Below are 25,900 nucleotides of genomic sequence, written 5' to 3'. Positions count from 1 at the left end.
GAAGAGAGATCCTGGACGAGAACTGCGTCAGCCCGCTGCCGAATGGTGGATACCTATTCCTAGTACCTAGCACGATTGGAAACCCCTACATGAACGACCCCTACAAGCCTAAGGTTCCAGGGCAGTAGCAGGGTAACCATCTGCAGGTGCTCCGGCCTAGGGAATAATAGGTACGCCGCAAGGAAGTAGCATTTTTCAATGCTCGGAGTTGAGGACGAATCCCCTGTTCTAAGTATACCGAATCACCTGCTACCTACATATCCCCCATAATCACATATAGCTTATCTCCGGTCGGCCTTACCAGCTACGTACCTAGTAGGTGGAACGACTCAAAGCTGGGCAATTAATAGTGATGACTTCACTTTATCAAATACCATATGTAGGTATTGATTGTTCCGGGTTTTCATCGCAAACTTCAGTAAAACTCATTGTGACGTGAAGATCTATATAGAAACTTACAATCTACCTTGTATCACCACTCATTGATCAGCTGGACGTGAGTTTATCGCTCCAGATACCTCTCCAGATGCGTCCGCCTTACATGCGAATCCCTTATACGGATGCTTTAGCCTCCCCTACTATCTTTCCCAAAGCCGCAACAACTATATCGGGAGCCGTCGAGGCTTTACAAAAATTCTTTCAAGTACCTTCAGCGAGGGGCTTCCCTTCCACGGTAGTTCTCACCGGTGCTGGCATATCCGTAGCTAGCGGATTAGCAGATTATCGAGGGCCCAACGGCACATATCGAGTAAACAAGACATATCGACCCATCTACTACAACGAATTTCTCCAGAGCCACGAGGCCAGGAAGCGATATTGGGCTAGGAGTTTCCTTGGTTGGACTACACTCCTGAAGGGAAAGCCGAATGCCGGTCACTACGCGGTAAAACATCTAGGCGACTTAGGGCTAGTTCAGAGCGTGATTACGCAGAATGTGGATTCTTTCCACCCTAAAGCTCACCCCGGTCTCCCCACGATCGAGCTACATGGCTATCTAAGATCTTGCGTGTGTACATCATGTCACGAGGAATTACCCCGAGATACATTTCAGAATGCGCTAGCTAGACTGAACCCTACCTGGGCAGCTTTCCTACAAGAGATACTAGCCTCTGGTGCCTTGGATACCGAGAATCCGGATGAGAGACGGGCCAAGGGGTTGAGGACGAATCCTGATGGTGACGTTGACCTTCCAGACGCCCCATACACGACGTTTCGCTATCCCGCCTGTCCGAGATGTCTCTCGACTCCACCTGCCACCGCTGATGGGAGCCCTGCAAAGGTCGAGGTCGATGCGGATGGCGCATGGAATCCGGAGAGTACAGCGGGTGTACTGAAGCCGGCTGTTACTATGTTTGGAGAGAACATAAAACCCTCCGTTAAATTGGCCGCAGACCAAGCTATCGAGAATGCCGGGAGATTGCTGGTTTTGGGGACATCTCTTGCGACATACTCTGCTTGGCGACTGGCCAAAAAAGCCAAAGATCGAAACATTCCTATTGCAATTATTAACCTTGGAGGCGTCAGAGGCGAAGATGCTTTCTTTGCTAACCTTGACCCGTTCCAAGAAGGGGCTCAAGGAGTAAGGGTGGAGTTGTCTACCGATGAATTACTGCCGGCCCTCGTAGAACAAATGAGACAATCATCGAGCATAGAGGCGGCCCAGGAAAAATATGATCATGGCGTTGAAGACCACGGTGCCTCGGTTTTCAAAGATATGATGTCGTAATGCCATATATAGCGACCATATTGATTATATATATTAGAAAAAGCTCGAATAACTTCCGGTTTTCTTCTTCGGTGGTGCCGCACTGTCCGTGCTTGTAGCTTCTGTCTTGACAGGAGTAGGAAGAGGCGCTGCTGGTTTCGTCTTTTCGGCCTTATTCGTCTTCTTAAGAATATCGTCGCGCTCGATCTCCCTCAGTACCTCTTCCCATTCTTTCTCCTCTTCCGCGTCGCCGGTGCCTAGCGCCTTCTCAACGTCCACCTCTTCGCCTCTCTGTAACTTTTCTACAACCTCGCGCAGCAAACCGATACGAACTTCAGCCCGTCTTACAAATGTGTCAAATTCCTTCTTCAAGGCAATCATCTGGATGGACATAGACCCGATGAAGAGAAATATTATGATGTAGAAAGTCGCCGGGTTCCATTCCTTCGACTTGGGCTTTTTCGGCGTGCCCCAATCCACGGTCGGTTCCGGGCGTCGTCGAAATGGCTTTGGTATCATGCTCTTCCAAAACGCAGGTTGTATTATCGATGGAGCTGAACTTGCCTGTCGAGTAAGTTGCTGTCCATTGATAAATACAGACCGTGTGGTCCTTGGACGGCTGGTAGCACTGATCTTTATAGCTCTGCGCCAGATTGTCTTGTCCATGTTGAGGGGATTATGGATAGCTGCGTGCATCAGGTTGAGCGAAAAAAAAAAAGAGTTGAGAAGGTATTGGACTAATAAAATCGAACCTGAAGACCCCAATTATGAGAACCTTGAAGAATTAGAGGGTACCTAGGTACCTAAAATAAAATTTCCCCAGCTTAGGTAATACAACAGCCGGGTGTTGTCTTGCCAACGACCCTAGCCTAATCTGGTTAATCAGTGTCCGCTTTGAAGTTTACATGGGTTCACGTTTGAGTAAATCCACTTTACTTATCTAACTTTCACGATCTTCAACGTGAACTTCAACAATCATTGTTGTGTTTACTATTCCAATCACGCTTTAGAAAGCATCTCTCCTGGCACGTTCTTTTTCAAGTTTCAGAATTCCTATGGAATTATTTTGCTCTCTTTACCCGGCGTGCTATACCTCTTGCTTTTTGCTTACTACTTTAATTGCGCCTGCACTTACGATCCCTGTCCTCCTTATAACGATGATATGAAGTACGAGTCCATGCATTTGAGGTTCAATTAGTACAACATGGATTCTATAGCCGCGCGCGCGGATGCTGTTCGCAATGCAGTTACATCAATATCAACATGCAATCCGACCATATCAGCCAACTTGAAAGAGTTATTCCAGCTGAATGACAGTAATAATAACGATTCCGCAAAACCAGGCCCGAGGCCTCGAAATACTAAGATCACTCGAGCACCAAGCAAGACGAATAACAATTCCGTAGCGCGAAATACGTCTGATAATGGCCAGTCCTTAACCGCGAAGGAGAAGGCTGTATTGGCCACACAAGTTATTACTACCAGTCTTAAAGCTCTAGGAGAAGCTGCAAAGACGGTTTCTAGTCAGAACCACGAAACACCCGAACCACCAAAGAACGTCCTAGCCAAGTCTACGGTTCGCAATGTAGTTCAGAGAGCGAATTCAGCACCGATAAAACCTATACAGCGCCAATTGAATCGTTCCACAACATCACCCAGCGTACCGAAGACACGATCACCTACACCTGTTCCGTCCTCAACAGGCTGTCTATCGTTAATAGAATGCGTACGGACATCTTTTTCAATACTATCAGCTTTAGAATCGTCGAAGGCACTTCGTCTCCCGGAGCTACAATGGGAAAATGGAATGTCCTCTTTTATCAGTAAACTAATCGGGCTGAATCACTATGACTTAGCGATCAAGGAACTTAGAATACTGAAAAGACGATTGGAAAGAATGGGCGGTGAAGATACCAAGAACACGGCGACGCGCGCAAAGGTGGAGTCACATGTGAATCCACGAACACTATCCGAATTGCTAGATTTCACCAAGGCTACTATCTCTAGTCCGGCACAACTTGGCTTAATTATCTCCTCTCAGCTTCAGGTCCTTCGAATCGCCCATGGCCTGAAGAAATCGGCACATCTTGAAAATATGCTACCCCTATTACGAGAAAATTGGCCGAATTCGCCTATGAAGCTACTCCTATTATCACTCAAAGATAGTAATCCGGACCAGACGAAATGTGCCAGGAATCTGGACAGTCTATCTCAAAGTCTTCTAGCCCTGACGCCGAGTGTTTCTGCCAAAGATGACGATATTGCTGCGGAGCCCATGCTCTCTCCTAACACCCAAGTAGCACTGGAGGTACAAGCGCTTGGTCTGATCACACGTCTACAGTCTTGGAGTGTGTCTGGCCACAGAGGAGATGTAGATAAAGATATCCTGTCTCCTCTGTCCAAGTGTCTGTCTGCCTTTGTGAGGAGATCGCCTTCTAGTAACTTGTCCATTATATTCTCGGTTTTCTCACAGATCTGGAAACGCATCGAAAAGCTAGGGCTTAGACCAACCGAATCATCACGGTCTCCCTTAGCTGCAATTTACCAGGTCCTTGCAATAGTCTCCAGGGAATCCGGTGACACCAACGAGGCTAAGAAGTGGGTTGGTAAAATCAAATCCTTGACTGATCCAAGAGAGGATTCTGCCGCCAGATGTTGTGCAATTGCTGCTCAGTTGCTCGCGCTTTCCCTCAAACAATGGTCTCAGGTTAATGAGGCTCTGCTAATGGAAGTGCTGGACGGACTACGAGGACCCCTCGGTGGCACGACCGCCGAGATGGATGACCTACTAGTTAGTGTCTGTCTCCTACGCAAATCTGTGATGAGCTTGGTTGTGGAAACGCATGAGGGTTCTTCTCCACTCTCACAAGCTACTATCAAAATCCTCGAGTCCTTTATATTTCAATTGCCACGCTTTACTCTGAGATGGTTAGGTAAACCCCCGAGCACAGCAAATGGCCCAAAAGAACTCCTTCGCTTTGAGCAGCGGCGAGGGACATTATCAACACAGTTGCCTCAAATTCTCGATTCTGCACTGCTGTTTGCAAAGCTACTTTTGGATGATGGGCAACTAACGTGGGATATGATGGACTCGACTTTACAAGATTGTCTAACTATCTTAGAATATATGGGGGATCTTGCTCGGCCTGGTACCAAGGTCAACCCCACCCCGTCATATCACGTCAAGATCTCGCATTTCTATTATCAACAACACATAGCTTTCCGAAAGACTCCTTCGAAAGAGACAGAGGCGACTTCTTTGAAAGCTCTTCGCAAATCCGTTGAGAGCGTTAAGAATCGGTCTGAAGCCGAGCAGTCCCGAGCGCAGTTATTGGCCAAATGGGAGAGGTTTGCTGAGCTATGCCGAGCCTCAGGCAGATTAGACGATGCCGCAGATGCACTGCGCTCTATCAGGGATCACCTCGTTCGACAAGAAGTTGTATCCAAAGTCACCAAAATTCTTGCAACGGAACCGTGGTGGATGGCCTGGCAATTGAATCCCGACGTTGATCAGCTCTCACGGACAGTATGCAACCTCGCCAAACTAGATCGAAAGCACAACGACTGGACTTGGTTGCTGTCTGGCTTAGACAAAGCTACGGCTTTGGAACACGACCTCTACGCAATCATCTTAAAGGATCCTAAGTATCATCAGGAGGCAGATTTATCGGGTTCTACGGTCAATGCATTATTGCAGATTTACTCCGCCGAAAGATACCCAATACGTAGGTTAAGGACCTTGTTACACCTTCTCGCGGTGAAAATTGGCGCACAAGACGAGGTTGCTGAATTGCAAGCGGAAGTCAAAGCCGTCTTAGAGATAATCCGCGGTGAGACTTTAGCCGACGACTCAGGTCTCGTTCGTTTCGTCTCACATCTGCAAGCACTAGCAACGTGCATATTGGGGCTTGCTACTCCAGATATAAAAACGCCACCGGTCAAAGAAGCGCTTGCCAACTGGAAGGCCATGGTCTCCAAATGCGAATCAGCTGAGCAATTGTCGGCTTATATCGACAACCCGCCACAGCTAATCACCATTCTACAATCTCTCGTCGACTTTGCGAGAATAGAGGGCTTGGAAACCCTTCAAACCGAAATACTCGAGCTTTCAATCAGCATTTCTAAGCTTTCGCCAAGTAGCAATTTCGAAGTGCTGATAAGCCAAAGCATCGCGCTCTGTCAACAGCATTTGAGCCATGGCTGGTCATCCAAGGCCGAGAAGCTGTTGCAAGACAACGAAGAACGTCTTTCTCGACCGGATGTGGATAGGGAACTTGTAGTAGCTTACCAATTAGCGGCTGCTGAGTATCACTTGTCCCTGGGTGCCATGGATAAAGCTGAACAGCACATGTCTAATGCACGCGATGCCGAGACGACTTTGTCCTATGAACCAGGATCAAAGAAGGGAAAGAGTGCCCATAAGAGAGTCATGATAGCTCGGGCCTATTCCCTAATGTCAAGTCTCGCGTTAGAGAAAGGTGATTGCTGCAACGCTTTGCGCTTCGCGAGAACTGCCGTTAGGAAATTGTTTCATGATTGGTCCAAGTTAGATGAGACGAGGCATATCTCACCAGATGTCACTGTCGACGAGTCTTCGCAAGCAGAGACTTCAGAGAAAGACCAGAGTATGAACATTTCCTACTTGAGTCAGTCTAGCCCACCTCGTGCGGCTACTGGTCCAGAATACTGGGCTTTATCACATCCGTTATTTAGTTTCCTGTTACAGCTTTCTTCGATCTACTCTCATGTCGGCGTGTACCAGGAAACATTGTACTATGCCGAACAAGCACAAAAGGTAGCAAAGGGTATAGGATCGGCTGTATATATGTCTCAAGCTCTCGCTTGGCTGGCACATGTGTGGCTTATGGCCGGCAAACTAGACAAAGCAATGGAGCTTGCTGCGGAAATGAAGCCCATAACCTTAGGCCTGGAACCGACATATCAGAATGCCAAGGTGCTATGCCGTCTAAGTTCTATATATGGAGAACTCGATGATTCCGATACGCAGGCAGAGTTACTAGCCAAGGCGGAGTCTATGCTCGAGGTATTGAGTAGCGATGATAAGGATACGAAGGATCCGATCGCAGGCGAATTGGAAGCCAAAATGACCAAGCTCAGTATTGAGGAAAAGCCCGTTAGTAAAGTACCCGTGCGCCGTGCGACCACGAGAGTGCCAAGGGCTACGAAGACGGCTGCGAAGAAGCCGGCTCCAAAGAAAGCAATCCCGGCTCCTCCCGTTGAAATTTCGGTGCCAATGAAGGCTGAAGACGTGCAGTTATCTTTCCTGCGCGGGCTGATTCTGCAGAATCAATCAATTATTCACATTGCCAAGGATGATTGTTCGACGGCCGTAGCTACTTTGCGGACTGCGTACGAGCTTTCCAGGATACCTGCAGATGTGTCACAAATCTGCTTTCTAATGGGTGTCGCTCTGATAAGGCAGAGCCTGGAACAGATTGGACAGGACGCAGTATTCTCGGTCATTCAAGATTCCACGCTCTCATTCCCTTCGGTAGTCAGATTGTCTAAGGAGAGAACATCAGCAGATCGGTTGTCCCTACCGCAGACTCCGGCTCCTCGTAGGGGTCGAGGCCCATCAAAAAAGGCACTGAACGATACAAGATCATTCATCGAGAAGTTGCGCGAGGCCCAGGGTCATCTACTAACAGCACATTCGATTGCGAGTCTTAATGGAGACGGTCACTTGGTTCATCGAATTGCTGTAGCGTTACAAAGTGTAGTTATTCTTCTCTCGAACACAAACTTGTCGAACCCAGCCGCAAGCCACCCTTTTCACGCCACCTGCGCCGTTGAACTCGCACGTAACCTAACATGGCGCCGTGAACGAAAGACAGTTCATTTAGATACCTCGAAGGACTCGAAGATTGATTGGCCTACCCCGACAGTTGATGCCGGAACCAGACGTACCAGCCTCGGACTTTGCCTTGATATGGACGGCCTCCTGAAGGATTTTGTCGACATTGTTCCTAAAACCTGGAATGTTGTATCGCTGTCCCTGAGTCATGACGAACGTGATCTTTGTATCACAAAACTCCAAGGAGGCCAGGAACCATTCGGAATCCGCCTCCCACTTGAGCGAGCCGCTTTGAGGGATGCGGACTTAGAGGTGATCAGTTTCCAACAAGGACGAGCAGAACTGCAGGAAATTATCGAGATGGCCAATCGTACATGTCATGATGCTCGCGATATGAGCCAAAAAGGCGCCAAGTCCGCGTGGTGGGCGGAACGGGAAGAACTAGACGAGCGTCTGAAGAACCTCATGGAATGCATCGAGCAATCATGGCTCGCCGGCTTCAGAGGCATTTTCTCTCAACATCGCCGAAGGGCTGATTTAATCGCAAAATTTGAGAAGGATTTTATGAAAATTCTTGACAAACATCTCCCTTCTCGGCGTAAAGTCCACGGTAGGAAAGCGGCCGCAAAGCCCACGACACGCGTCAACCTCGACCCTAGAGTCTATGATATGATTATAGGCTTGGGCGACCCCACAGCCCCCGAGGGCGATTTGGATGAGCCGCTGATGGACTTGCTTTACTACATCGTCGATATCTTGCAGTTCCATGGCGAGAGGAACGCTTACGACGAAGTCGACTTCGACGAAATGGTTATAGATACCTATGATGCTTTGAATTCGTATTACGTAACTGCTAAGGGCATTAAAGAACCGGAGGAGGGCACTCATACTATTCTCGTCCTTGACAAGTCTCTACATCCATTTCCCTTTGAGGCTCTGCCTTGCCTGCAAGGGTTGGCCGTCTCGCGAGTCTTCTCGCTTGACTGTCTACGAAGACAAATCCTAGACGCCAGACTCGCCAGCCCGTTTTCTACTAAGAAGGACGAGGAAATAATCAAGGGCCCCAAGATACGAGTCGGCCACTACATATCGGTTAATTCAGGAACATATATACTCAACCCCAATTGTGACCTCAAGAATACCCAGGCCACTTTTGGGGACCCGTTATCGACTCTGCCTCCGACATGGAACAACATCGAGATGCGGGAACCGACCGAGGCCGAGTTCGAAGCAGCCCTCACGGAGAAGGACTTGTTGCTGTACTTTGGACACGGTAGCGGAGCACAGTACATCCGTGGCCGCACTATCCGTAAAATGGAGAAGTGCCGCGCGGTTGCGCTGCTCATGGGCTGTAGTTCAGCATCGCTTGCAGAGGTGGGCCGCTTCGAGAGCTACGGCACGGTGAGGAACTACATGCTGTCCGGCAGCCCGGCCGTCGTGGGCACGCTGTGGGACGTGACGGACCGCGACATCGACCGCTTCGCCGGGCGCGTGTTCGAGGAGTGGGGGCTCATGCCCAGGGGGACGTTCGCGGAGGACGCGAAGGGGAAGAGAGTGGCGAGGGGCGATAGAGGTCCGCATAGAAAGAGGATCGGGGTCGTCGAGCAGAGCGGGGAAGGCCCGACGAGCCTCACGGAGGCCGTTTGCAAGGCCAAGGACGCGTGTCGCTTCAGATACCTGACGGCGGCGGCCGTCTGTGTTTACGGCATCCCGGTTTATCTCAAGCATGATTAAAGGGTTAGACACGGCAAATTAAAGCGTGGTGAGGGAACTAGTGCGCATGACGCATATCCTATCCATGATTCAGAAATAAAGCATTAGAACATATCAGGGGAAGGGGGCAGGGTTGTAGAACCCGGGGCACTAAACAACTAGCATCAGGCGGGAGGCGTTGCATTGTAAGGCGTTTATGTCAAGGGAGTGGAATATGGCTCACCAGGCGGAGTTCAAGATACCAATCATGCAATTCTTGTTGGCGTTACGCTGCGATGGAAATCACATTTTCGCGCAGATAGGATACGGCTTTGCATTGTCGGATTTGTATAGGTACACTTTAAACTAATGAATCGAGATTTTCTGATTCTAATGTGTGATAGACACTGCCTACGTGATTCGTTGTGATGTTTTGTAGTGCAATAAGGGATAGGTAGGGAACCTGTTAACACGTCCGTATATATTACACGGTATGAAAAGAAGGATGTAAATTCAGTACTATTCTAGGTAACTTGTAAAACCATCATGGAGATTGCTTTTAGCTACCTTTGTCCACCCGTCTGCCTCCCTCATCAGAGCCCCGAGTACCGAGGTTGGGAAGTAACTACCGGAAGGCCTCCCACTGCTGCATCTATAGATAGTCCTGCTAGGTCTAGATGTTTGGCGAGGCAACAACGTTTATTGGACTCCGTCCATGGACTAGGATATCAGCGACAGATTCGTGAAGGGAAGGGGGAATAGGGGTAGAGATACAGCAAGGTACGGCGTTTGTCAAGATGCCTATACATGCTCGGTAATGGATTATATGCTCAGTCATACAATCTGTGTCTTTTGTGGTGTGGTGTCGGTATGGCCCGAACGTGATTATGCCGGTGGTATATGGGCTGTGGAGCGGTAACGGGTATGCGGGCTCTACCCGAGGAGAAACAGGTCGGGTGTCTCGTAGCGCTCCTTTTTTTTTCTCTGGCCTAGAAGCCTAGACGTTACAGTGAAGCGTATCGTGTGAGCTCGGTAACGGGATCATGAGCGCGTATTCATCAGCTGCGAACTCGAAAGCGGGATGGGATCAGCTGTGTGGGCTGAAACCCCAGCCAGACAAACGGTTCGTTGAGGATAGGATATGGAGTCGGTCACGGAAACGGTTTCTGTCATCTCTTCCCCGTTTCCTTGTTGAAGCAATAATAGCGAGTGCGATGCTCGCAGGTGGCGAGGAACTTGCGTGGGATCGATGACGAGAGAGATGATGAGTAAAAGGAGACTCGGGCGAAACATTCTTCGCGTTCGCCAAGCATGTTACCTGCTCTCCTCTTTTGCATGTGCTTCCTCGCCATCGAATCCTACTCAAGACTTGATTTAAACATGCTTTTCGGGGGGCGGCGATGGTTTCGTCACCCCGTCCTAAGCTATTACCCACCTACGCACGTACGAGGGCCACGATGCAGTGCCAAGGTGATCGGGGGCCAGCCACCGGCGAGCGTCGATGAAGAACGGGTCGAATCTCCCTTTTCGCGCTGTATCTCTCTGCTCCTCGGGTGCTACAAGATCTGGGCTTGGTCAGATCGGAGAACAAGATGGCGATGGCGGAATGCCCGGTAGTCTAAAGTTAGTCGAGTCTCCCTTTTTTGTCTTGCTCCAACCTCTTTTCTTCGAAGTGATACCACACCCATCTCTCTTAGAGTCTTAGTCCCGATCTAGGTGCGTCTTTTCTCTGATGGTAGATGAGAAATGGCCCGAATAATGGGTAGCGGTAATACCCTCTGAGGTTCACTCAAGGTGAGCCTTCGATGGCACGGTCGTGTTCGGCCGCAGGTCGACCATGCCACAGCGTAGCCGTCGAGTAACCCTTCTACCTACGGTACGGTGATAGTGCTAGAAACGGCTATTTACCCACGATTCACCTGAGATTACTCGAGGGGGAGTCAAGATGAGAAACCAAGTAGATCACTTGTAGACATGGCATCTTTTTTTGCCCTTTTCCTTTTTCTTCTTTTTTTCTTTCTCTTTTTCTATAGCTACAGCAAGGGCACGTATCAAAAGACACTGCGCTAGCTCACATTATTGGCACTTTTACACCACGCCGGCGAAGTCCATTCGGCAAGGAAACTTCGGGGATGCCTAGGGAGGACATAGGAAAACGTACCACAGAGATCACCTACCTCCTAGCCTAGCGCAGATCTCGAGGGTCCACGTCGCACAGACCATAGGGGGAAGAATTTAGGTAACAGAGATTAAGATATTACACACACTTTTTCTTTTCTTTCTTTCCTTGCCATTGTAGATTTGTGCGTTACATGCTCTACCGTGTCGCTTTTCCCGTACCATCCTGGAAAGTCTGGGGAAGGTAAGCCGTTGCGTGATTTGGTCGATCTCTTAGTGAGCGACAAAATGTATGGCAGTTACTATATATAAATATAGGCATTTAGCTGCTTTAAGCTAGTCCTTGCGTATAATATCATGTGGATGGTAGGTAGGCAGGCAGCATAAGACACGGATAGTTCTACCGTATAGAGGAATAATATGGATACTGTTTTCTGCTATATCAAGCACTCGGAAGTTATGCTGCTTCCGAAGTTGGTCGATCGAGTAGAGACAGGTAGCCTCCGTCCCCTCTGCCTCTACCTAGTGATTGGAGTTGTTCCGATACGGGGATATATAGCCCCTTGAGAACCGAACTAAACTAGCCATGGCAAACGTGTACTTAGGTACGGCGCTTGTCTGCAGTTATTTTTGTGGGAATAGAACAGTTAGTATTGGATGAGGGAGACTACCAAGAACTTAGGTAATCCCCTGCTAGCAGGATGTTCCTGGTAGGTGTCCATCCACCTTCGACGACAAGGCTGGAGCTTGAAAAGTGTAGGTTGCACAGCGGCACTAGAATGGTAGGCCGTCAGCAATGCCAAGGTTTGATGGGACTTTTATTCACCCATGATATCCAATTCGCTACCGAGGTCCATATCCGGTATAAGTTGAGAGATGTCGGGAATTTCGAATTATTCCATCACCATTCTGCGCAGCGGGACGGGAGACGGCGGTAAAATACGTATTGCTCACATTAAGCGGAATAGACAGGGGTGACCTCCTCCTTTCGGTGTCCCTTGGGCTATAGCTGGAGTCGCTTCTTTAACGGACCGAGTCAATGTGTGTATGCTGATGTCTCGGTCGCATGCTTCTCTCTTCTCTTATTCTTTCGCTTTCTTCTTTCCATTTTCTCTCTCGGCCGTGTCCACTGCAGTAGATAGATGTACCACGAGACCATCTGTAACATCGGTTCGTGGACAAGTCTCGGTATCAAGACGAGAGATACATAATGCAGTGAGACCTTACCACAGGGCGCAACTCGCCTCGCTTTCGAACACGTCAAGAAGCTTAATCATCATCAAAGCTTTAGGATAGATAGGCGTTAAGCGTCAAGGACGCGCAAAACTCACAAAACTCAGAGTGTTACATGAGAAAATGGTGTCTCATACTGTTGAGGTGACTGTCCCTTGCATTTCTTAACCACAGATGACCTTCGGTTGGTAGGATCCAATGTTACTAAAGGCCAGCTATGATACGTCTAACGACGATCCGGAGCTTTAGACGACATCTGTTGAGGGATCTCTCTCGAATGAAATATGAATGTCTCTTCGGTAAGACGAAGGGAAATTCTAAGTGAGCTGGCAGACATGTATTGGATGTATTAATGTCGCAGTAGGTAGGTATGATATGTATGTACCTAGGTAATGGATGATATCTAGTCGAGATAGAGGCCGATTTCGCCACCCCTGAATAGAACATTACGGTAGGCTTCTAGCGGGTCCGGGGTGGCCAAGCCAAGTTAAGAAGATGTAGGTATGGTAACATTCCGAGATGTGCATGAGGCCGCCCCCGTGGTGGTAGAGGGTTTGTCGATACAGCTGATCGACACAACAAACTATGTTGGCGCGCGAGTGCTGGGCAGAAGAAATAATAATAATAAACGCTGGCGGACGAGCGAAATAAGGCCTCGCGGGACTTGCTCGCTCTGGCGGATGCAACACTCTTTTTCTGGGGGTAATATAAAGCGCGAGGCCTGAGGCCTGTCATGCGGCTTTGCGGTAACCTTCTTGCAGATAAGCCATGATGCAAAATTTTGCCCGGAAATTACTATAGATGAGCGAAACGAGATATTGACATAAGGGGCAAGGCTAATCGGAAGGTAGATCTCCAAATAGGAAATGGTTTCAAGCCCAATCTCGTCCAGAATATTGCTCCAGGGCAATTGAAACAATTCGTCAGCTCTACCCAGCCAATCTTAGCTACACATAGTTGCTTGCCCGCTCGTCTGTGAGCGAAGCCTACCTATTACCTCCGCGCCATGTTAAAATGTATGTAGATATAAGTGAGTGGGTCTCATATGCATGGTCAAATTCGAATAAGAGAAAATTCCATCAACTCTACCCTCCTTGAGCGATTGTTTCTCCGCTGTTCTAGGTTGATCAATGAGATTAGATTCAGTCGTGGAATAACATGATTGTCGTAATCTTTTTGGTCAGGCCGCCGTGTTGGTACTACATCATGGATCTGCGACAGGATGTGGCTTGTTAGGCCTGTCTACTGCGTAGGTACTGTGTAGTTATCGAGTAGCATTGTAACATTAGGGTTTCTGTCGTGCTGGACGATCTACGGAAAAGGTATGGTTGCCTTTGCATCCGAATATCACTCTCCTGTAGGGCACCGGGCTGCCCGGGGTTTCTATCGCTGACCTATGAGCCAGTGGGTAGGACGACATGGGTTGTGTGATTTGGACATGGTGAGAAGCATAACGTAAAATAGTCGAGATATTCAGGAGCTTCGGGAGCTGCTAACAACTCGGCATGAGCTTAGTTGTTGCTGACATTCCTGTTTGTGTATATTCTAAGTGATTTGACATGGACCGAGAGGGGTGGGATGACGATAGGAGGATGAACAGGATGGGTACGAAGTAATGAATTGATTGATGTAGGAATGGATTCAGCCACCCAAAGCTTGATGATCATATTCTATTTACCTAAGTAGATATGTATTAAGGGGGGCTTCGAATGGGCTTCGAGAGAAAGAAGGAGAAACCCCCGGCCGAAGAATGCGCGGCGTATGCACGCAATGGAGGTAAGCGCATGTAATTGACCATCGGCCATAAAAATGGCCGAGGGAAAGAGCAGAATACCAATGAAGACCAATGAGAATTTCTGAAATTACAAGCTCCGACCCCACTCCTTAATACTTTTAGTACAGTAACTTCTTTATCCCTGAAACTTTCTGTGCTCCCAAGCCATGCCTCCCCTTGTGCGGACAAGCGTAACCAATCATATAATCTACACATAATAATATCCCTAACTAAAAACTCACTTCCTAGTCCTCGACGGATGTTTGGGGTCCTCTAGGGTCTTAAAATGTCCGATTGATTTCGTGGCGGGTGACGAGACACACCAGACACACATACATACATACACATACATAGCTCGTACGCTCGTACAACATACAACGTACGGCCATGCTACTCGATTCGACCCCCCACGCGCATGTTGAGGCGCGAATATTACAACAATACGTCAAGAATAGATTTTTCGATATCTCCAAACTGTTACCTTAGCCCTCTAATCGCCTATGTAGGCAATGCATTCATCATGCATCGAGCAATAAATAACGCGTTGTGCTATTCTTACTCCGAGGGCTCAGCAAGCAATAGGCAAGCGACAGGCAAGCAACATGAGGCAACTGAGGGGGGAGTTTACACCGTATATGATCGTACATGTTCAAAATCCTGCGCCCTCTTCTGCAAATCCAGTCTCAAGCTGCAAGTTGTGCGTGCTGACCTACCTTAGCAAGCTAACAAGAAGCTAGGATGGGCCAAGAATGGAATTGTCTCCACACACTAATGATACCCCAGAGACTAGAGTATAGCTTCATGTAGCTTCGTATAGCTGGTGTAGGACCTAGGTAGATACATATCTAGGTACATAGGGGTATTGCTTGAGGGTTCCACTCTTTCTTTTTTTATCAATCAGGTCGCTTCTCTTTCGAAGACTTTAACCAACCAGCTGAATATCTTACATCGTCCTAGGCGCTTTTAAACAGCTCATCAATATTCATTCCATACTATGACGTCAAACGTTGGAGCGAAATTCCCTCCGCAGATTGATCCAAGGGCATGTGCCAATGCAGCGTGATGACATTGACTTCCCATCGATGGACGCGGACAATGAATTCAGTCGATATTGTAGTCGAACTTGAGGGGTGCTTCATATCAGTTGTGTTGGAACTTCGGGACAGGTTTGGTGATTGTGTCCGTTCATACCTACATGTTACCTACATATCTACATACCTCCCAAGGAGCTGGTCGCCTAGACCTCGGTTTCGCCTATGAATGGCCGGAATAGATGGATATTGGAGACCTTGATGTATCACGAGGGCCGTTCGGAGCTAGTGTCAGACTTCAAGGTTGCAAGTCGAACAGGATTGAGAGAGTTTCCTAGGTGACTAGGTACTGAGTCGCTTGTTACTGCTGTCTTGAATTATAGTCGAGGACACGAGTTGCTACCTATTATTGAGACCTTGACCTGTAGATATCGCGTAGTCGACCGGACTCTCAACCGTACCTACCTCTTACACTGGCGTACAAATATCATGAGATGAGCAAAAAAAGGGTAGTAGGTCGGACACCACGGGAGGTATTGGTAGACGGATTCTTCCCCAGCTTACAGCTGTGTTAGCTGGAAGGTTAAAGAGCGCTATTGTAACTAGCACATGCATCAAGTGGAGCGCCCCGCGAGTTGCATAGGGAGAGCTGTGCCAAGTGTCCCACTTTTTCATGGACCCTAGAATCAAATTGATCTTGGAGGATGAATAAGCTAAGACCAATTGCATGTGGATTGTCCTGGGATTGTCCAGGTGCACCTAGCTAAGGTACGAACGTGGAATATATGTAGGTAAGTCGTAAGTACCAAGGTATAATAGACGGCGCAAACTCGGCATTGATAACAATTGTTCATCAACCTCTGTTCTATTCAACAACATCACATCTTCTGATGACGAATATATGGCCAAGTAAGAACCTGTAATCTCCTATTTTCCTAAATCGTGCTCGGTTTCTAATAAGATGGTGACTAGGGACCTTAGTACGTACATAAGATATCCATCAATTATTATATCTGAGATACAGCCAATACCCACTTCAGCAGGTTCGTTGTCTTCAACAGATTCAACAGATCCTCAGCAAGGCTTAGTGGCTGGGTGGATAAGAACCACAGAAATGCATGGCTAGAAGAGTCTAGTATATCATTGCTGGATGGAGCTAGGACCTTAGGGTAAAGTCCCAACTATCCACCAATCAGAGCCGTAGCATTGACTTTCCCATAGTACTACCGCACGCTGGCACTATGCAATAGTGTTTGGTATTTCCAGCATCAAATGACAGTCGGTGAAATATCTATATTCCTAAGAGATTACTCAAGAGACATTTTGTAGAAGAGTCGTCATCATGTGTGCTTCAAATGATCGTATACATAGCTAGTAGATTATCAAGAATGATAACTCGTTTGTAAGAGTCGCACTCCGTTGTCCGAATACGATCAACTCCGTATGCGTACATAGTACTCGTGAGATGTACATCTCTAGCAAGCCTCATGGTTAATGCTGGTAATCGTTACAGTACGTACCGCCTTCCATCCTACCCGAACACCCAGTAGCCCCACCCATCAAGGTCCCATCTAGTATCCACCGTTCTCCATCAGCTTAAACTACACTGGTTAGCGCTATTACCCCACAATGATGGCCCGAACACGCATGGGGTTCCACAGAAGGTTTGCAGGAGAAGCGGTTTCCAATGTTCTTGTCGTTCTCTTTTGAAAAAAATAGATGCAGGTGCTTTCCAAGGTTCCAAGGTTGATGTCAAGAACGTTTATCTAACCGGTGCGCACCCCGTTACACTACCTAACTAAACCTTACCACCTCTTCCCCCGGCGCCACCCGTGGTCGAATTCAGACAACTTCCTACAACAACCCCCCGAGTTCCTTTTCTATCTATAACGGAGGATATTCCTTCGCATTGCGTTTCCGTTTGTCATGATACATTCTCGCACGGCGCTGGCGTTTTTGCTCTCTCATACTCGGACCGGCTGAGAGCGACGTCGAAATATCCGGTCGCGCGCGCGGGGCTGAGTCTCGAATTGATCACATTCAGTTCTCTGTAAAATTGTAGCAGGACCTGCAAGACTCTGCAAGATTCTGCAAGACCTTGGAAACTGTCGAGAGTAACGCTGGGCGTCTGTTGATCCCTTCCCTCTTCCACGATCGAAGAGGGCCATACAACCCCCGAAATGTCACCTAGTCAATCTCACCTTAGTGTTCAGTCCTTCCCATCCGCGGATATTGATGGCTCGCAAACTGTTGTTAAATCGGAACCTCAGCTCAACCCGATTGAATCGGCGGACCTAAATGGATTTTCTTTAGACAACCATCACGATGCGCTCTCGAATGATGCCGCCTCACACGGTTTGATCGACACCGCTCAGTTTCCCGACTTTCATTTTCCCTTCCAGGAAATGACCGAAGCTGGCCAAATGATCGACTTGGACGACCATTCGAATGAGCTGTTTGCCACACCCGGCCACGGATCAATCTCGTCAATGGGTGACCGGAAGGGCTCGACCGCCTCAGGACCTCACAGCACCATTTATACCATGATTGATCCTTCACAACAGAACAGGCAACGAAGCATTGATGAGTCCGAAGATGGAAGCCAAGAGAGCGCGCACGTCGGTACTAACTCCCTAGAAGACAATATGTCGGATGAGTTTGGCCTATCGACAGGCGGCCCTAGTGACGGCACCGACCTTGGGGGAAAGCTGAAGGAGAATAAATCTGACCCTGCACCAGCCTGGAGTGAGTTAAAGACGAAGGCAGGGAAGGAAAGGAAAAGACTACCTTTAGCATGTATTGCATGTCGGAGGAAGAAAATACGTTGTTCAGGAGAGAAGCCAGCATGTAAGCATTGTCTTCGGTCCCGGATCCCTTGTGTATATAAAGTCACTACGAGGAAGGCAGCTCCGAGGACCGATTACATGGCGATGCTGGATAAACGATTAAAGAGGATGGAAGACCGGATTATCAAGCTCGTACCCAAATCAGAGCAAGATGCATCGGCTACTAACGTTGTTCGGGGCGTGGTAAAACCCGCTATCCCCGGGACTTTACCCGCAGGGAAACAAACGGCGAAGAAGCGAGGAGCAGAAGAGGCATTTGGCGCAGAACTAGACAATTGGGCTAGGAACGGCCCTAAGGCTAGGATGGAGGGCTCTGGAAAACCTACGTCGTTGCAAGTGCAAGAAGCCGAGGAGAGTAAGCTGTTGTACGAAGGTGCTGAGGCGCTACCGCCTAAAGACGTTCAAGAACACCTAGCGGACGTGTTCTTCGAAAATATCTACGGCCAGGCTTATCATCTTCTTCATAAACCAAGCTATATGAGGAAGCTGAAGTATGTATCTCCTTACCTTTTTATTCTTGATTTTGCGATCTAATACTAATCATCTATAGAGCTGGCACTTTACCTCCGGTCTTGGTACTTTCTGTCTGTGCAATTTCTGCCCGTTTTTCTACTCACCCGAAGTTCTCGATGACGAACAATTTCTTGCGAGGAGAGGAGTGGGCAGCGCCGGCCCGAGATATTGTGACGAGACGCTATGAGTGGCCGAACATCACAATATTAACGTGCCTATTGCTTCTCGGTTTGCATGAATTTGGCACTTGCCATGGAGGAAGGAGTTGGGCTTTAGGTGGCCAAGCCACTCGCATGGCGTTTGCACTGCAGCTGCACAAAGACCTAGAGTATGATCCCATGCGGCTGAACCCGACCAAACAGCTTAGTTTTATCGATCGCGAAATTCGAAGGCGTACAATGTGGGCCTGCTTTCTGATGGATCGTTTTAATTCATCGGGAACGGACCGACCTATGTTTATAAAGGAAGAGACCGTCAAGATCCAGTTACCCATCAAGGAAAAACTCTTCCAGCTCGATATGCCGGGGCCAACTGAAGATTTGCAAGGGCAGGTTCCTCACCCGGTGCCGACCGACGAAGGCCAGCTTTCTGATGCGAAGGACAATATGGGTGTAGCAGCATACATGGTCCGCGCCATCGCCCTATGGGGAAGAATAATAAATTTCTTGAACCAAGGCGGAAAGGATACAGACGAACAACCGATGTGGGAGACTGATTCTGAATATACCAGTTTGCTCAAGCAAGCTGAAGACTTTGCCGATAATCTACCAGATGGGTTGAAATACAGCGCTGAAAATCTTCACCTACACCAAACCGAAGGGATGGCCAACCAATTTGTGTTTTTGCATATATCGATACAACAGAACGTCTTATTCATGAACCGGTTTGCTGTCTCTACTCCGGGCGGCTTGTCGAACACGGACGTTCCCAAAACTTTTATTACGCAGGCGGGGGCAAAAGCATTTGCTGCTGCTAACAGAATATCCGAGTTGCTAAAAGATGCAGAACACTACATGATCACGGCGCCTTTCGTGGGCTATTGCGCGTTCTTGTCGAGTACCGTTCATATATTTGGTATTTTCTCCGGAAATTCCACCGTGGAAGTCTCAGCAAAGAAGAACCTTGCGATAAATGTGAAGTTCCTCTCAAAAATGAAACGGTACTGGGGAATGTTCCACTTCATGGCCGAAAACCTACGCGAGCAGTATAAGACGTGTGCTGATGCTGCGCGACAAGGCACACCAGCTAATGACAACTCCGCAGCCTCGCCAATTTTCCAATACGGAGATTGGTTTGATCGATATCCACACGGCGTATCCCAACCGGAATTTGTCGAACCTGCGTCTTTCAAAAAGAAGGAAACAGGCGAAGATGCGGTCCTTGAACAGAAAGCGGAGCTACACACAGTCGAAGAGTTCTTCACGCAGCTCTCGCCACCGCAAAGTACAGGCGAAGTGCGCGAGAATAACGGATCAAGCAGGCCGCCCTTGGTGAAACGGAAGTCGATAGCGAAGAAAGGTAGTATCTCGTCACGTGGCGAACAGCAGCAACTCGAGCCCCTGCTCACCGACCTCAACGCCGGTAGCATACCCGAACAGATCCAGCGCATACAGCAGGCGCAGCAGCAAAGAGTACAGGCACAGCGAAATTACCGTATGAACGGGCAAAACAGTGGGCCTATCTCCTTCAACCCCAGTCTCGCACATGGACGCTCACACAATCCAGCAGCCAACTATCACGCCCTGTCCCCTATCAGCCCTGTCACCGTCGGCGGGTTCCAGCACGGTCATGGTCACCAGCACCACGGATTCTATAACCCAGACCTGCTTTCCTTGTCCCTTTCGAATAATTCAGCGGGCATGTTGCCACAACTTGATCGACAGCTTGTATTCAACGCGTACGGCGGTCTGGATCCCTCGACAATCAGCGGCCCGGAGGCAATTATGGATTGGGACTCGCTGGCCGGGAATGGCAATAGCTCAAGCAGGGGCCATCACGCGAATGGGTCAAACGGAGGCTCGGGTGAAGGGCCAAGTAATCACCATGATGGCCTGCCCGCTGGGTTTGTTGCCGAGCCTTCTTCTGCATGGTTTATGCCATTCAACATGGAGCCGCCAGAACTTGGCCAAGATCTGGGTGGTTTAGGTGGCGTAGATGGATTCGGGATGTTTAGTCCGGGCGTCCATACACCGGGAGCCGGACTAGGCCTGCGGAGAGGAGGACGATGAGATGGTCAGATTGAGGCGGCGGTGCCATACATCTGACTTTGTATATGGACCACATTATGGTGATGTGTCGACCCATATTATATATCTGTGCTGGCTATTTGGTTGATATATACATACATTTACTTACACCATTGTAGTATATATCCTTATGACAGGGAAGGAAGGGAACGAAAGCGACGGTTTTCATTTTCTACCAACGATGAATGACGCATACGTACCTTCATTTCATTTTGTACATTTGAAATGCATTTAAAGGACTAGGGAGCCATGTCCTTTCTCAAGCTCGTGGATTTTCTTTATCGACGGGCCGGCCAGATGGGAAACGGAGTTTGAAGATCAAGACTCTATTGTGTTTATCAGAGTGGAATTGGGTGGGGAGGGATTTCAAAAAGGAAGAAAGCCGGCCTACATGTTATTCCTTAGCTAAAGCTGGCTTCGCGCTCGCTGTTGTCTATATCTTTGTATCTCTCTGTGTTCGCCATAGGAAGGAAGCTTGGGAATTGGTTCCCGAAAAGCTGGGCAGTTGAGACTTCGATTTGCTTAAGGAAAGATTCTATTCCATAACAATGAATTTTTGGTAGGATGCCATCTGATAACAGCGTGACGAGATTCGTAGTTTCATTTTTCCACCTCCACGGCTTGAACGAGGACGAAAGCGAAGAGAAGATTCTTTCAAATAAAAATTTATTTTCTAATTCTCATTGTAACCTAAGTACCTAACTTTGTAAAATCCAACGGCGCAGCTTCTTATATTTATGTGGCCTTAGGGGAAAAAAGATACCTGTGGCGAATCGGGGATCCGCGAGAATTTCTTCAGTGGTACGATACCGCACCATTTTGGGGACGGCAGCTAGCTCCAGAAGCCAACATTCGCTCCAGCGGAGCAAAGGACAGGGGCTAATCCTGCCCCAGCTTCGGGTGCCGGCAGCGGGAGATAGAGGGATTGGATCGGGTCTATTGGCACGATTTACGAAAGACGACATCTGAGATTTAACGCGTTCTTATACATAGAATCTACATAGGGTATCGACTTTTTTTATCTACCGAGATGCTCTACCGAAATAAGGCCCGCACGATTGGAATTGGGATTGGTTGTTGGTGAAATGTGATCAGAATTAGGAATCGGATTGAATTAAGATTGGCTGGCTCTACGCGGCTACCTCCTCCCCCTTCGCGGCTTTCTTACTTCTGCCCGACCGCTTGCGCTTCTTCTTGGAGCCCCCTTCGATTATATTGCTGGTACCGGTGTTCTGGGCTTTCGGCTCCTCTGCGGCACCCGCTCCGCCGGGATTATACGCGGGCGGTTCTCTCTCGAACTCGGGACCGAAGGTCTCCTTGCGCCACTGCCGTAGACGGGCTTTCTTGCCTAAGCGCTTGCGGTCCTTGACCTGCTTGTCTTGGGGGCGGAAGTGGGCTAGTTTTTTCAAGCCGGCGTACTGGTTGAGGTCGGCGTCGGAGGCCATGAGGATGTCGCGCGTGGTCAGGCCGAAGGACTCGGGCCGTGTCTCGCGGTAGGCGAAGGTCGCCGGAACCTTGTTTTTTGAGGATGATGAGGAGCTGCCGGCGAGAATCTCCGGGTCGTCGATATTCATTTTCGCGTCGATAAAGGCTTCGAGCTTTGCTCGCTCTTGTCGCACTTCCTTCTGGCTTGCGAGTTTTTCCCGCTTGCGCTCCTTGGTGGATTTTTGCCGCTTGGCCGCGGGGGCATCCTCATCTTCATTATCCTCGTCATGCTCCTCATCGGTAAGAGTAATATTAGGATGTTCCTCGTCTTCGAAATCGGGGATTATGTCCTTGATATCGATGTCGTCATCCCACTTGGGTTTCTTAATCTTCGATTTTTTGACATCGGCACCGTCTTCATCATCAGATACCTCCTCCTCAGCTGCAGCATAGTACTGCTCATCGAAGGTCTTCCGTAAATGCTCTTCCCACTTATCGTTTTCCCAGGAGTCTTCAAGCAGTTTTTGCCATTCCTCTTCTTTTAGAGTCTTGCCAGAAAGGCCGGCGGCTTTCTTGATTTTCTTCAGCTTGCTCTCGGCCTCGTCAAGCTTTAACCGTCGTAAACGTGCCCGTTCTTCTTTCCTCTTCTGCTTCTCGTCTTCCTTCTTCTCGCGCTCCATCTCACGTTGCTTCTTACGTGCAGTTTTGTCCTCTCGTCTGACTGAGCGCGCTGCGACAACATTACGGGAGTATGATTTTAGAACCTCATTGCTCTTGTTCGGGTCCTCGAAGCGCAGATTATATGCAGCTTCCCATTCGTCTGCCTTTTCGTCTTCACCCTCGTCAGACTCGAATGCTTGCCAACCGTTCGCATCCTCTTCTACCCAAGCGCGGGAGGCCATGAAATTTGAGAGAAATAGCTCCGGATCTTTGTCTGCCTCTGTGATATCCGGCTTCGGAACCTTGACTTTCCCAACTCTAGACGGGTGGATACCATTTTCGGGAGCGGTCCTAGTCTCCTCTTTGGCCTTCATAAAGTCTCCATCGCTATCACTACTTTCGGCACCGTCATCCGCTTCGAGTTGCGCTTTGATCTCATCCTTGATAGTCTGTTTTAAATCATCTTGTTCTTGAGCGTATGTTCGCGGCGGCTCTTTCTCATTATCAAAATCGGCTCCGGTATCTCCACGAAGGATCTTTTCTCTGTGGTAGTCTTTCAGGAAGATAGGCTTCTCTTTCTTTTCTTTCGCCGAAGTATCTTCTGGGGGTGCACTTTCGTCAATCGGCTTATAGAACGTAACCTTGCTATCGTAGACGCGGGGGTCTTTATTCTTAATCGCTTGAAGGGTGGCAGATATCTCGGCGTCAAGGTCTTCGGTAGCTAGGAATCCGTTTTCATCTTCTGTTTCGTCCGATGAGGAATCATCGTCACCATCATCGCCTGTGTTTGGCTTGTCTCCGTTCGTCTGCTTTGACTTGTATTTTTCCTCCACTAAGATAGTTTAGTCAACGTGTTAAGAGTAAGATATTGAAGTAGAGATTCAGCTTACACCTATGCATTTCCTCGCGTTTCTTGTTATGCTCGAATCTTTTAGCGTATTCGGCATTGATTTGTAGCTTAACTCCTCCATCGGATTCATCGTCACTATCGTCAAACAAGCGTTGCTTGTGACTGTCGGAGGTCGCCATCTTGAATTCGCAAGCTAGAATTGTAACTCTTTTAATTTCTGAGAAAGTATGTAAATCAAAAATAGTTCAAAACGGATTGCAAATCCACGTTTGCTGGATATTGCGACGTCCTGGTAGTGAAATAGCAAAGCGACAGACTGATCGCAAAATGGATGCAGCTAACCTTGGAACCATAGCAACTTTTTTTTTTCTGCCGCACTAAATTAGTGATGGAGGGGCCTTGAACGTTTTGGCGGTGTCGGCCCGCCAATGTTCCGTAGTAACTTGTGCAAGTGCTAACTGTTCTAGGACTAGCTAACTTTATTAATCGTATTAATGCTTGCGCCTGCTGGGTCTTCTCCGAACCTTGCGTCGTCATTCCTGATTCGATACATTCATAGAATCCATCTGCCTACCACCTTAATCACCTAACCTTAACAACCCACTTCAGGAACCGAGCCATTGCATGCGATCGTTTTCCTTCAAGTTTGAACGCCGTCTACGATCGGTCTGATTTCTGCATTTTCTAGAACTCTTTACAATAGACATCTAGAACTTTGTCGCGTTGCTCTATTTCCCATAAACACTCCTCGCGAAATGGCCGACTCAAACGCTCCTAAACCGAGCAGCAGTGTCAAGCTGGTGCTGCTTGGCGAGGCAGCTGTAGGAAAGGTACGGTTTTCGCAGAGCGTCAATTTTATCTCAAGGACGACATTACTAACCGGATTATAGTCTTCTCTTGTCTTGCGATTCGTAAACAACGACTTTCAGGAGAACAAGGAACCCACTATTGGTGGTAAGTTACCATTCAAATTCAACTACCATTCCCAGCAGCCCCGAGCTAACTCTATGTAGCCGCCTTCTTGACACAAAAATGCAACCTGCCCACGAGGACGATTAAGTTCGAGATCTGGGATACTGCGGGCCAGGAGCGCTTTGCCTCGTTGGCGCCCATGTATTACCGAAACGCACAAGCCGCACTCGTCGTCTACGATCTCACCAAGCCAACGTCCCTCATCAAGGCTAAGCACTGGGTAGCAGAACTGCAACGACAGGCATCACCCGGCATCGTTATCGCCCTCGTTGGAAACAAGCTCGACCTTACTAGTGATAGCGAGTCCGGCCAGGCCGACAGCGAAGGAGCCGATGGAGAGGAATCCGGAGACGCCCGGAAGATTTCTACGGAGGAAGCAAAGACATATGCTGAAGAGGAGAACCTTCTATTCTTCGAGACTAGTGCGAAGACCGGCCACAACGTTACGGAAGTCTTCACCGCAATTGCGAATGCCATCCCCGAGACGTCGTTGAAGAGCACGAGAGGCCCCGGTGCTTCTACCGCGGCGAGTCGAGGCGGTGAGGAGCAGAGAGTGAATCTGAATGGACCTAGAGAAGCGGCAAAGGAAGGATGCGCGTGCTGATTGTACAGAGAAAGGGGTGTATAGAAAGAACAGGCCAGAGGAGGGGTGTAGATGAACGAGGATGAGGTTTTTCCATCACTTATGGTCATGACTACATTTTACCTTGTAATATGGAGCGTTTTGGGATTTGGTATCTGGGCTGCTGTTTCCGAAGAGTGAATTACCTATCTATTTTAAACCTTTGCATGCAATCCGATACAACTCTTGAAGCAAACTTGCCGCTTGCGACAAGTGACATGAGTGTAGAGTGACACGCGAGTCGGCTGTAACCCTGCCTGACGCTTTGCTACATCATTCAAGAGTTTGGTTTCCTGATGATTGGTAGAAATCAATGTCATGTAAATTGCAAAAACAATGCATAGAGGCCTATTGTAATGCTTCATGTCAGTGGCTGACCCCCAGTAACCGTTATGTAA

The 25,900-nt window shown here is 48.5% G+C and overlaps 6 protein-coding genes across 6 annotated transcripts; 4 read left to right on the top strand and 2 right to left on the bottom strand.

Moving 5' to 3' along the window:
* The first annotated feature begins 356 nt into the window (after positions 1 to 356).
* Positions 357 to 1,743, top strand: F4807DRAFT_309014 (DHS-like NAD/FAD-binding domain-containing protein). The gene has a single exon (XM_047995021.1). The coding sequence runs from the start codon at positions 527 to 529 to the stop codon at positions 1,724 to 1,726; it is 1,200 nt and encodes a 399-aa protein (XP_047857552.1). The 5' UTR covers positions 357 to 526; the 3' UTR covers positions 1,727 to 1,743.
* A 16-nt stretch (positions 1,744 to 1,759) lies between these two features.
* F4807DRAFT_457116 (uncharacterized protein) lies at positions 1,760 to 2,371 on the bottom strand (the record flags this gene model as incomplete). Its single annotated transcript, XM_048000992.1, has 1 exon — positions 1,760 to 2,371. The coding sequence occupies one exon, from the start codon at positions 2,369 to 2,371 to the stop codon at positions 1,760 to 1,762; it is 612 nt and encodes a 203-aa protein (XP_047857551.1).
* A 284-nt stretch (positions 2,372 to 2,655) lies between these two features.
* On the top strand, positions 2,656 to 9,366 carry F4807DRAFT_309016 (peptidase family C50-domain-containing protein). Its single transcript, XM_047995022.1, has one exon. The coding sequence runs from the start codon at positions 2,910 to 2,912 to the stop codon at positions 9,252 to 9,254; it is 6,345 nt and encodes a 2,114-aa protein (XP_047857550.1). The 5' UTR covers positions 2,656 to 2,909; the 3' UTR covers positions 9,255 to 9,366.
* Positions 9,367 to 17,791: 8,425 nt separating this feature from the next.
* F4807DRAFT_471543 (zinc finger transcription factor 1) lies at positions 17,792 to 20,955 on the top strand (the record flags this gene model as incomplete). Its single annotated transcript, XM_048002929.1, has 2 exons — positions 17,792 to 18,705; positions 18,765 to 20,955. The coding sequence occupies 2 exons, from the start codon at positions 17,792 to 17,794 to the stop codon at positions 20,953 to 20,955; spliced, it is 3,105 nt and encodes a 1,034-aa protein (XP_047857549.1).
* Positions 20,956 to 21,939: 984 nt separating this feature from the next.
* F4807DRAFT_412645 (Krr1-domain-containing protein) lies at positions 21,940 to 24,231 on the bottom strand. The gene is made up of 2 exons (XM_047996793.1): positions 23,949 to 24,231; positions 21,940 to 23,890 (listed from the first exon to the last, which is right to left on the bottom strand). Exons 1-2 carry the CDS (start codon positions 24,085 to 24,087, stop codon positions 22,104 to 22,106), a joined length of 1,926 nt encoding a protein of 641 aa, XP_047857548.1. The 5' UTR covers positions 24,088 to 24,231; the 3' UTR covers positions 21,940 to 22,103.
* Positions 24,232 to 24,663: 432 nt separating this feature from the next.
* On the top strand, positions 24,664 to 25,484 carry F4807DRAFT_457112 (ras-domain-containing protein; the record flags this gene model as incomplete). Its single annotated transcript, XM_048000991.1, has 3 exons — positions 24,664 to 24,738; positions 24,799 to 24,862; positions 24,922 to 25,484. 3 exons carry the CDS (start codon positions 24,664 to 24,666, stop codon positions 25,482 to 25,484), a joined length of 702 nt encoding a protein of 233 aa, XP_047857547.1.
* Positions 25,485 to 25,900: the final 416 nt, after the last annotated feature.

Source organism: Annulohypoxylon truncatum (assembly GCF_022578515.1).
Source record: "Annulohypoxylon truncatum strain CBS 140777 unplaced genomic scaffold F4807scaffold_5, whole genome shotgun sequence".
Taxonomy (NCBI): domain Eukaryota; kingdom Fungi; phylum Ascomycota; class Sordariomycetes; order Xylariales; family Hypoxylaceae; genus Annulohypoxylon; species Annulohypoxylon truncatum.
This window is presented reverse-complemented; position numbering and strand designations above follow the sequence as displayed.